The sequence below is a fragment of the Berkeleyomyces rouxiae genome (assembly GCF_048999995.1).
Source record: "Berkeleyomyces rouxiae strain 22BRR77 chromosome Unknown BrBRR77_ptg000011l, whole genome shotgun sequence".
NCBI classification, from domain to species: domain Eukaryota; kingdom Fungi; phylum Ascomycota; class Sordariomycetes; order Microascales; family Ceratocystidaceae; genus Berkeleyomyces; species Berkeleyomyces rouxiae.
This window is the reverse complement of record NW_027396501.1, coordinates 761,491-773,157: the sequence shown is the minus strand read 5'-3', so window position 1 is coordinate 773,157 and position 11,667 is coordinate 761,491. Positions and strand designations below refer to the sequence as shown.

General features: G+C 50.7%; 2 protein-coding genes across 2 annotated transcripts; both read left to right on the top strand.

Moving 5' to 3' along the window:
- Positions 1 to 465: 465 nt before the first annotated feature.
- BROUX77_007258 (uncharacterized protein) lies at positions 466 to 4,031 on the top strand (the record flags this gene model as incomplete). Its single annotated transcript, XM_073752334.1, has 4 exons — positions 466 to 1,078; positions 1,148 to 3,348; positions 3,428 to 3,677; positions 3,823 to 4,031. 4 exons carry the CDS (start codon positions 466 to 468, stop codon positions 4,029 to 4,031), a joined length of 3,273 nt encoding a protein of 1,090 aa, XP_073602669.1.
- Positions 4,032 to 8,188: 4,157 nt separating this feature from the next.
- Positions 8,189 to 11,064, top strand: BROUX77_007257 (uncharacterized protein; the record flags this gene model as incomplete). Its single annotated transcript, XM_073752333.1, has 4 exons — positions 8,189 to 8,200; positions 8,833 to 9,476; positions 9,994 to 10,352; positions 10,409 to 11,064. 4 exons carry the CDS (start codon positions 8,189 to 8,191, stop codon positions 11,062 to 11,064), a joined length of 1,671 nt encoding a protein of 556 aa, XP_073602668.1.
- Between the last annotated feature and the right edge of the window lie 603 nt (positions 11,065 to 11,667).

The window sequence follows — 11,667 nt, the reverse complement described above, 5'->3', positions numbered from 1 at the left end:
CCGCTCTTTTCCCTGGTCGCACACCGTGGATCCCGCCTGTTTGTGCTGGTGCTTGCCATAAAAACCCTAGATCAACCCTTATTCGCGTGCCACGTCTGGAAAAGCATAGCCTGGTCTCGTGGTCTTACCCACTATTTTTGATTGCGGCAACTTTTGCCTTTGATGATTTCTCTGGGCATTTCCTTCTCTGCTTCTTCATCTCAGCCAAAGCAAAGCCTTCGCACGCGCAAACTCCTGCTCTCTTCAGCCGATTAAATTTGTTGGCGCATCACGACAGGCTACCAAATATTCTTTCTCGTGTTGCTGAGAATCGCTTCACTTACTGCTAACGAACACCATCTCAAGCTCTCCAAAAAGCGACTGATTCAGTCTTCACCGATACTCCCCCCAACCTGCTTCCCTGCAGCGTGCTACTGCTCTCCAAATCTTGGCTCCCTTTATGCCCTTACAGTCTTCTTCTTCACCATGATCCCCGGCTTATCGTCTGGGTCCAGAGCCACCTACGGCAATGGTGCTTCTCCTTGGGCCGCTTCTTGGTCTGCCGCGTCCGCTCCCAACGCCACAGAACCGGCGCAAACCCCCCAGCAAAAACTCAAAGCCGCTGCGCTTGCCAGTAGAGCGCCAGGCGCAAGAGCGCAGCAGTCCACTGAAGTATACGAGATTGAGGATGACGATGATGACGATTATTCTCCCGAGCCACACATCGAGGAAATCCCCATCGGAAGTGGCCCCCAAACGGCCATCGACGTGGATGATGACGACGAGGATGATATCTATGAACCGGAGCTTCACACTGGCGCTGATGCAGAGCATGCGCTCGAGATTGATGATGATGATGATGACATGTATGATCCGGATGCTTATCTGCCCGAGGACGCCATCACCGAGGATATCTCCCCTGGAAGTTTTGATACTAACAGCCAAGGCTCTAAATCTGATGCGCCCGGTAAGCCTGTTAAGCCATCATCCTCGTCTGATCGGTCTAGTGGTGGCCATGTTGCAAACCAGTCACCTGTATCCAGAGGTGAACTTGATGCCGTTGACTCTGTTGAGCATCCGAATTGCAAGGAGGATCAAGGTTCGTTCTTGTCCTTTGTAGCACTTCCTGTCTTGTCTTCAACTCACTTACAATCAACCCTACTAGCAGAAATTCTCATTACCGAAGCTCGAAAGAAAGCACAAGCTTCCATTTTGCGACTCTGGCCTCTTGAAGTCCGGTTTCAACAATACATCGACGAAGGGATCGCAGAGGATGTTATCAAAAGCCTATTCTCAGACCTGGGCCTAGACATATCTTCCAGCCAACCGCAGAAAGCCCAAGATCCCAAGCCAACTCCGAGTCTGACCACCTCTACCGTCACCCCGGAAACAAGCTCGCGTATATCTTCTCATAATGTTTCCAGAGATCCTGCAACCACTGATTCTGTATCCGCTCCAACAAAAACTCAATCCTCTACGAGTCAGGTCTTGACAACTGAGACGTCAAAAGCCGATGCGCAGATCTCGAATCCTTCCGAGGAGCGCAAGGATCGAATTGCTAGACTACTAGCCATGAAGAAAGCTTCTCAGAGTCAAGCAACCTCTGAAACGACCCCAATTCAAGCTCCGCTCCCACCCCAACGGTCAATCAACGCAACCACCAATTCTGTTCTCTCGCTTCCACCCAAGCCTCCTGCCTCTGTGCCCACTACGCCTTTGATGAGCAAGGAGGATCTCATCAAACAAAAGATGGAGGTATTGGCCAAGATGCGGGCTAAGAAAGCTTCTGCTATTACGAAAACCTCGAAATCGTCCACATCGAACATACCCCATGACATGGAATCGGCATCTACGTCCAGCATACCCGTCATCAATTCGGGCTCCAAGCATACTTACAAAACCCCTCCGTCCAATGCGCTCACATGCCCCGAGGCATTTGAAACGGCTACCTCCCAGACCGTGATTCCAAATCGGCCATATCCTAATGGTTCCAAAACGACGGCACACTCTATAGCGCCAACCCCTTCATCATGGCCGATTCCACAACCGACCACACTCATCATTGACGTCAGCTCTGATGAAGATGACTATACCCAACTCCGAAATGACATCGAGTCTCAACATTTGCAATCTGGAAACACAAGCACCAACCCAGCCTCTTCCAACATCCGGACTCCCGGAACCTCGTCGGCGAACGGTACTAAACAGGTGGCCGAACTTGATCGCGACATAAATCAACTTAAACGGAAGATCGCGGAGATGGAAGCCCGAAAATCTATTTCTGGTTCAGAAACACCTGTTGATCAACAACAAATGAAGTCGCCACTCCTTGCTCTTCCTTCTTATACGTCTCGGCCTCCCGCAGCGATTCCTGTAGTTGCAGCATCCAAGGTTCAAAAACGCCCGCCGCCTGCCAAGAAGCGAAGGGCCAGAAATCACAAGGGTGCCTCTCGCAAGCTACCACTTGTGGAAGCAACCCTAGCTGAAAAAATTGCAAGACTTCAAACTGTGAATCTAGAAGCTATGCAGCTTCTGAAAGAGATCGATGATGCCCAGAGAGAGAAACTACGTTTAGAGCAAGAGGCTAGCAGCAGTTTTGCCGGTAACAGTGAGGTCGATAATTGCAGTGACAAAGAAGATGGTGAAGCCGGTGAAACTCCTGATTCTCCATCCATTCACACCCCCATTCTCGGCAAGAGAAAGCAGAACTCACCGCCCCAGCTCATTCATTCATCCGTTTACTATATAAGCGGTGCTCAGAATGGTCTCCCTAACAAGCCCCCTGCTTCCTCCATACCTGAAGAGGCTCTGCCACTTGTCAATGATTCCGTCACTTCGCCTTCGAAGGAGATTCCAGTTTTGACTGATACCTCATCTTCTGACAATGATTCCTCTGAAGAAGAGATGGCTAGCGATGAGGAAGATGCGGAAATCCCATATGCGAAAAGGGTTAAAGCGACTGCGCAATCTGATCTACAAGACGTCCCTGCACCATCGCTTGCTCCTTGTATCAGTGCCAATGATACCATACCCACGGTAGACTCTAGTAGCGAAGATTCCGATACTTCAATATCTGAAGACTTGGATGACGATAGTGAAAGTGGCGAGGAAGAATCCGAGGTCCAGTCAAAGGCATCTTCTACTCGCGCTGTCGGTAAAGCTCCAACTGCTCGACAGACTGATTCTGGAAACCCCTGCTCTCCGCATGTTCCTATTTGGAAACAGAAAATGTCACAAAAACAACAAGAAAACCAAGCTACTGTACCACCTCAAAGCTTGTCACCCTCAACAGATCACGAAGTCGGCAATCATTCCAGTGATGGACTCACGCAAGCATCAATGCCCAAGGTTACGACCGACATTAGCGAAGTAACGTTTCCACCATCTTCGAAGCCTTGGTTCCAAAAACCGGCCACTCTTACTGACAACGCATTTCGCCATTCCGCAGGTTATCGACAAGGTGAAGAATCCTGAGTATCCGGGGGCATTTGTTCCATATGAAAGCATGTACCACGGCAATACTTATTATTGCTTCCATCCCAACTTTGCCAATGATGTAGTGGGTGGTCTTCAATCTCTGACCTATAGCAACAATATCGATCCACGGTGGGCATTCTGCACTGATGATTTGCATGAGGGCGGTTGTCCCAAGGGTAACGATTGCGAGTGGCAGCACCTCAGCAATATTGGCATAGGTGGTAAGTCTTCTCCCTAGTTCTCCCTCCTTTCCCGACTCTACATTTTCTTTCAACTTCGGAGAGCGTAACGAGTGTTCCCCCTCCAGTGAGTGTACGGCTAACCCGGATCGAAACTCCCCATCGCGGGTCTTTTCTTCGTCATCAGAGGACAAGATCCTTGTGGCTTTAGGCAACTCGAACGGTCTAAATCATGCCGACCGACGTCGCTTCATTGACGGCCTGCGACAAGTGTTGGTCGATATCAAAGTACGTGACATCCAGGACTTTGACCTGATTAGTAAAGCGATTCTCGATTACCGTCGAGACTTCTTGGGCGACGATTCAAAGGTTCGCTTTATGAATGTCGATATCTGAGATCAACTTGGGTGAACACAAAACTTTGCTTTTGAGAACTTTCTTTTTCAAGAATCCCCCAAATGCTCTGTTGACTCCCTCCTGCATTGCTGTTGCGATGTCCATATGCTATTCAGCACCTTTTGCCATGGATACAGAATACTGTACAAGCACCCTTTTCTTTACTACATTTTACAAAGGTATCACATGATGCAAGCTCATCCGGCTCCAAGAATACTGCGGTGCTGCGTTTGTAAGAGATGAGGTGGACGATTACTAGCAATTGGCTCCATTTATTTCCTCTGTTCGCCTATCTCAGTACATGCTGTTGCTTCTTGCATCTCTGCACCATTTTCTGCTGATTCTAACAGTATATATACCTGACGGATCTGGAGCTGGACAATAATTATTGTAGATTAAGAGGAGGAAAGCTGTCTCTCCTATGGTTGGGAGTAAGCAATTTCGTGGTGGATTGCAGAAGTGTAGAAAAGCTGTACTGGAAAATGGACAACAAGAGTATAACTTCCCGTAATAATTAGTCCATGAATTTGAAGAAAAGCATTCTTGTAACGATGGTAGAGTCAAATTACAGCTGGCTGACAGGCGATATTCGAATTCGACGACTCTCTGGGCATCTTCGCCTCATTACATCACATGTAATTAATGTTTGTTTTTTTTCCTAGTAGAGCTAGACTCTCGTGCAATTCTTCTCATCTCTAGAAACTCATGTATGCTACAACCATGACAGTGGTTTCTTGATGCCTCTTCTTTTGCCACAAGGAGCCATTGGGACTGACTGGTTCGCGGCTTGTGTGACACGATTTAACTACATGATAATGACAATGCAATCCTTCTGGCCTCGAGGAGATTCTATCAAGGCTGAAGAGTCGATGTGGCCAGATCAACTCATGTTGACGAAAAAAAAAAAAAGAGATAGAGAGAAAAAAACTAAATTTTCTTCACACCCCATGGCATGTAGTGCGCATCATTTTACACACACTCATCCCACTTCTCGTAACCTTTGTGCATTATCAGTTTACTCTTAAGTAGATACGAGTTAACTACAGCAAGTACATTTATGAAGATCTTGTTAGTGCATTTAAGGCTACGAGAGCTCCCATCGGCTCGCGATCTGTGGCACCCCGGGCTCAGCATCCAAGTTGAGCGTCCAGCTGGGAGGCCTGGGAGGGGTGGTTTTCGGAAACTATGGAGGGTGGGAGAAGAGGAGAGAAGAGGATGGAAAACTCTGATTAAGCATTATCACGAAGCCTTTGGACCACGTAATGATCCGTGCTGTGGTTAAGACTTACAAGCGTAAAGAAAAGCGAGGGAAGTTGGTGATGCGTTGGAGCAAATGTAGTCAGAATGCCACCGTAGCAGACTTGTAGTAAGGGTTCTGACACGTGCCACATGGAAGTCTCTACGGTTAGGTTTCTCGACTGATGAACGTCTGTTAGGGTTTGTTTCAGAACAAGTGGCCAGTTTGGACATTCAGGCAAGGCATGAGGAAGAGCCTCTGAAGATGATAGCGCGGGGCTGGGAATGCGGTTTTGAGATGGATGAATTGAATTGAAACATATATGACCAGACAGCTGCCAAATCAGATGTTCTCATTCCACAGCGGCGTAAATGGGCGGGAGACAGTTCATGCACGAGTACAAGAGGTGAAGAGGCGATGAGAGAGGGATAGCAAGATGAAGGCGGTATGAATGGAATGTGCAGAGCGTGGTTAAGTGACAGCCGTCAAATGCAGTTCCAGGACAGAGGGCAGGTGCGACTCGACTCGATGGACTCGACAACAGGGAACAGGTAATTGCCCCAGAATCACAAGCTGGAAGGCTCTTCCATGTTCTGTAGGCAACTGCCAGACCTTCCTCGGCACCTCAAGCCACACAAATAAAAGGCAGGAACGGCATCTGATAGTTACCGCAACTTCCCCAAGGCAAACGCCGACACCCAGCAAGCCCTCGAGCCGGAATAGCCGTTGAGCCTTGACAACAGAGCTGAAAAAAACGCGAGACAGTGATAATAATAACGGAAATAATATCGAGGAGCAAAAGTCAATGGACTGGTTCAAGATGGGAGGACGCCATAGGAAGGAGCTAGTAAGGGCACATCAAATTTCACCTTGGACACTAGAAACCGCGGCCAATTTTGTTGCACGCTTCCAGGCGGCGCTGGACAGACATGGCCCTGGCTTGGGCTTGCTGGTCTAGGCTTTTGGGGAAGGGGACAGATCAAGCCGAGAATAGACAAGACGACAAGCCCATTCTAGGGCCAAAAAGGCGAACACCAGACACCATTCAGAAACAGGGCGCCAGCGCCAACGCCAGCAAGGAGGAGCCTAGGAATAGCAGAGCCAAGCGACAGGATACGCATGCAAGAACACGCATTTACACTTGTGTACAGGTGCTTATCCACCCACTATGGGCCGGACTGGACCGGCGAGCCAGGAGAGTTGGCGGGGCAACAGAGGGCATGGCAGCAAGGAGGGCCGGACATAATAACACAAACTGTCCCTCTCATGACGGATACACTGACACGAAACAGTCTATGAGTGCCTGAGGACGTCAAGGCCAGCAAGGCGTAATTTCCAACACCAAGGCTGCAAGCGTGCCCCCAAGAGGACTAGGAAAAGAAAATAAAGATCGGTGCGTCATGCCGAGGGAAGCGCAGAGAACGACAGAGAAATCACTACTCACTCATGTATTGAATTTTCTTTTTTTTCCTCTTGATACTTGTTTGTATAGTTGGCTAGTTATATGTGTTAATATCACCAAAAACACGCAGCGCCAATCAACGCACACGCAGGTCTCCGCGAATTTCCTACACAGTAGGGAGTGTGTCTAGAAAGGGAAAAAAGGGGGGCTCCCCCAAACTCATATGTATGTAATCAGTCACTAACTAACTATACGAGCAAGGACGGCAATTAGAGCTGTAAGTAAGCGGCTTTTTTACGCCTCATCTTCGACAAGTACTCAAGCTTTTTTGTCAACGTTCCCCCAATCTCATATGCATGGTGCCGTTGGCGGGGAAACTGACCTGGGCTTCAGCTCAGCAGGAAACTAGGGCCAGTTTGAGAGGAAGACAGTAGCAGCCCTTTGGCCTAGAAACCCAAGCCTTTAACTAACTGCTTGTATACAGATCCGAGTACATAGCGCCCCAGCGGGGGGAGGAGGAAGAAGAACACGCGCAGGATGGGCATACAGCGAGGCACGGAGCAGGCTGAATCGGCGTGGTGGCCGTTCACAGAGTTTAACGGCTTTGTCCCAGCCTCGCTTCAAGAACTTGGGCTTGGTCAGAGCGGGCTGGGTGGCGGATTTGTGCGGAGGAAGAGGGAGACGACAGGTGTGATGTATGTATATGCTCAAGTTGACAGTGCAGGACAGTACAGTATAGTGTGTGAACGGGTGCTGGTGTAGACATGCAACCGTGTAATCTAATCTATGCTGGTGCAAGGAAGAATACGTACGAGTCTGGAGATAATAGAGCTTGCATATAGTCAAAAAGGGTTCAACCCTAATGTATGTAATACGAGATTGCAACAATAATACACAGGCAAAACGGTCAGCGGGAACTCGCCCACAACCAAAAGCCAGCCACTCATTTTCAGTAGTTGTGTGGAGGGGGCCGTTTCTATGGCCACGCAATGTCTTGTTTAGAAAAGACCGAAACTCGACAAGGAAGCAGGAGAGAAAGTGCCTGTCCGGGCATGGGTATCCAACTATGTATGGACACAGTTATGTATTTACGTTGCCACTAGTCAGGGCCCGCCGAGAATAACAAGACAGCAGCCACTAGATTAAATGGAGAGCTAACAAGGGCCAGGACGCCTGGCTGGCCGAGTTGGGGGTCGACAAATGGGTGAGACGAGAGAGGGATTGGCTGGACAACCTGGAGACTAGGGCCTGGAGACTGAGCTAGAATATGGAAGAAAGCTCGGCGAGCGAGAGAGGATGCAAAAGGAACGGGAACAACGAAGAAAGCAATGCGAGACGGGATTGTAATTACCGAGGAAAAAGAAGGGAAAAAAAGGACTCCCAAAATAAACGCCCCCCTGGGCCATCTCCCAGGACGCTCTCACCCCTCTTGCCTCTTGTCACCGCGTCTTTTGTCTGAGCAGCTGGCGACTGACAGTCCCTCCCCAGCCTCCTGTTCTGGGGCGTCGCACGAGACAGATGGGCGAGACGGTGAGAAGTTTGTAGTCCCAGGCCCCGTCCCAGTGTTTCGTGCTCATCAACAACCAACCCCCATTATCCTGTGGCCATCCTGCTGTCCCCCAATCTCTTTCACTCCCACTAGTTGGCAATTCATACCAACTGGACATTCTCCAGTGGCATTCACTGCTGAATTCAATACAGACCTCCCTTCATTCCCAGTGCCTTTTGTAGACCGTATCATTATAAACCCCAAGAGACCCTAGTATATGTGATGCTGTGGTAAACGTAAAAGCGCCAGGGCTCCCGAGTTAATGAACCAATGCAGGCCTGGCTCTGCATTTCTGGGGGTTGTTGAAGAGCAAAACCCGCTAAGCCACGGTCCAACTTAGAGGCACAACTGCCCTGTCTGTAGTTTTCCTGCGTTTTTTTTTTTTTACTCTCTCGAACGGCGCTGCTTGTGAAGGGCTTCCTCTCACCTACCCACCTTTCCGACTTACACCACCGGGAAACACCATCAAACTATCACCACTTTTTCCCCCGTCTCGTTGTGCATTGTTCATTCGCTGCTGCACTTGTTTTCCTACCCGTTTCTTGCCCGTTTTCGCGTCTTTTCTCTTTACCCTCCATCCCCGAGACAGCGCAGCTCCGTCTGCGCTCCCCAGTTGCCCACCCTGGATTTCGAAGCTCGCGTGCCCGTTCCGGTCAGCTTCTTCCCGTCGTCGTACCGGGAGGAGGCCGGTCCGCAGGGCAAGTCGTCGGCCGGAGGTCTTGCTCAACAGACTTCCATCTCGTCGTCGAGCACTACTGTCTCTGCCTCTGCGACCAAGCTGACCGACACTGCTGAGGCTAACAACCTGCAGCCGCTGCCCAGCAAGCAGACGCTCTACCAGGCCTCGATCGTGTCGTCGTCGGTGCCCCCACCGCAGCAGCAGCAGCAGGCTCTTCCTGAGCCTGAGCGTCACCACCACCATCACCACCTGCACAATCTGAAGGACCGCTTTGAGCAGAAGGTCTTCCACCACCACCACAAGCAGGCCGACACGCAGTCGCAGTATCAGGGCCAGTTCCAGTCCGGCTACGAGGCCGACTACCAGTCGCAGGCCCAGGCCAAGTACAAGCCCTACGGCTCGTCGTCTTCCTCTGCCAACTACGCCGGCTCTGCTGTGGGCAGTGGCACTGAGTCCATCCACATCCACGAGGAGATCCATCGCCGCCCCAACCCGGCCAAGTCCACCTTCTCAGCCGCTGCCGCTTCGCAGACCTTTGGCGGCCGCGAGAGTGGCTTCGGAGCTGGCGAGAGCTTCCGGTGAGTATTTCCCCCCAATTCCTCTCTGTCCTTCCACCAAGTTTCGTGCCCACCCAAGGCTCCTCTCACTCACACTCGTGTCTGCTTTCTTTTTCCTCATCGCCCTTGGTCTTTGGGCCTCTCTGTTTCTCTCGCTCTCTCTCCTACGCCTCTTTGCCGCAAGGCAGGCCCTGATTGGGAAAAGTAAACAAAGACCAAGACACTAGGACGCTATGAAAAAAAAGGAGGTGGGCATCGAGGTGGAGTCAGGGGGGTGTGGTGGACAGTCCAATCAACCGAGATTACGCTTCACCCCCTTTGAACAAAATAAACAAACAAGGGTCGGGGGCTGGGTAAACAGGGTGGCTGTACTAAGCAGTCCAGGGGTGCAGCCGCGTCTTTTATACCCCTTCCTCGCCTTGAGCCTGGGAGCTTTTAATTCGGTCTCCCTTCTCTTCCTTTTTATTTCCTGTTCTCTTCCATTCCAGACTACCTTTCTCTTCTCCTCTCCCAACTACTAATACTCGTCCCTCTTCAGCCCTCCTCGCTCAGATTTCATCGAGACTCGTTGCGACACCAACAAGTCTCTTCCCATCCCATCTACTCCTCTCGATCTTGCCGAACGCAGGTATCGTGAATTCCGCCCCGCCGAGTCTTCTCAGCAGGTCACAGTCGACGTTGGTCATTTCTCTCGTCCCTCCTACAACAAGGGTTCTTCCGTCGTCTCGGAAGAACGTTTCGTAGAGTCTATTCAGACAGTCGCCCGTCCCCGAGCCCGTTCTCAGGTGTCCGCCGCGTACCCCGAGTCTTCCGTCTCGTACAGCTCCGCTTCCAAGCCTCTCGCTCTTCCCGCTCCCCCCGAGTCCTCAGCCAAAATGGGTTACTACGACGAGTCCGGTATGCAGTCCTCACCGGAGTGTATAGAAAGCCAGCAGAATACTAACGATTGATAGGTCACTACCACTCCTTCCGTGCCGGTATGCACAAGGCCGCTGACCGCATGATTGGTGGTTCTGATGACACTGTCCGCGAGACAATCATTGAGCGTCCCGCTGCCTCCAACAGCAAGCCTAACACCGTCACTATTCCCTGCCACCACATCCGCCTGGGCGACTTCCTGATGCTGCAGGGCCGTCCCTGCCAGGTCATCAAGATCACCACCTCTCCTTCCACTGGCCAGTACCGCTACCTTGGTGTTGACCTGTTCACCAAGCAGCTCCACGAGGAGAGCTCCTTCGTCTCCCACCCCGCCCCTAGCGTTGTCGTCCAGACCATGCTGGGTCCCGTCTTCAAGGTCTACCGTGTCCTGGACATCCAGGAGGGCGAGAGTAAGTACCCCTACCGCAGCGCTAAGTTAAAAGCTCGGCCTGCTCCTTTCCGAACCGCATACGACCGTGACCTCATGCTAACGGCCCGGGTTACAGTTACCGCCATGACCGAGACCGGCGACATCAAGCAGGGTCTCCCCGTTATCGACCAGTCCAACCTGTACGGTCGCCTGCGGAGAGCCTTCGCTGCCGGCGCTGGATCCGTCCGTGTCATGGTCCTGAACGACGATGGCAACGAGCTGGCCGTTGACATGAAGGTTGTCGGTGGCGCCCGCCTGTAAGGTGGATGCCTTTCTGTAGTGTCTTTTTCTGCGTTGTTTTTGGGTGATTAATTTTCAGAACATTTACTGTGAGACCTGATTGGATAGATAGTCTTGAATAACCAGTCGGTCTGCCAAACATGAATTTATTATTTGATATAACTGCAAAGACTTGTTCGTCGTGAGGAATGTGAGGTAGTTGCAAAAAATAGGGCTGATTGGGATCTCGAGTCGCGTTGGGGTAGCTTGATTGGCCAATCACGAGGCTTTGATTCTCCACATCCCTCATCGATTCAACCTCGTCCTTCTCCAATGGGATTCCACCAATATGGCACTAGTCTCTTATCTCCTGGCTATCAGTTTCGTACCCTGATGGCACTCGTCGTCTCACCTTGTCGTCGCAATTGCCTCGTGACAGTGGCCAAGAAAGCACGCAAGATCGGACGTATGATATATAACTAGATGCAGTAGTTGCATTTGCTTTTTTTTCTCTCTTTTCCTTGTTGTTTATATCTTTCTATCGTACATTGAAACCATATTCTCTTTTTCGCTTGTAAACTCTCGCCCAGAAGCACACCGTCTGTATTTGTCTGATCGTTCGTTTATCTGCTAGTCTTCGTGTAT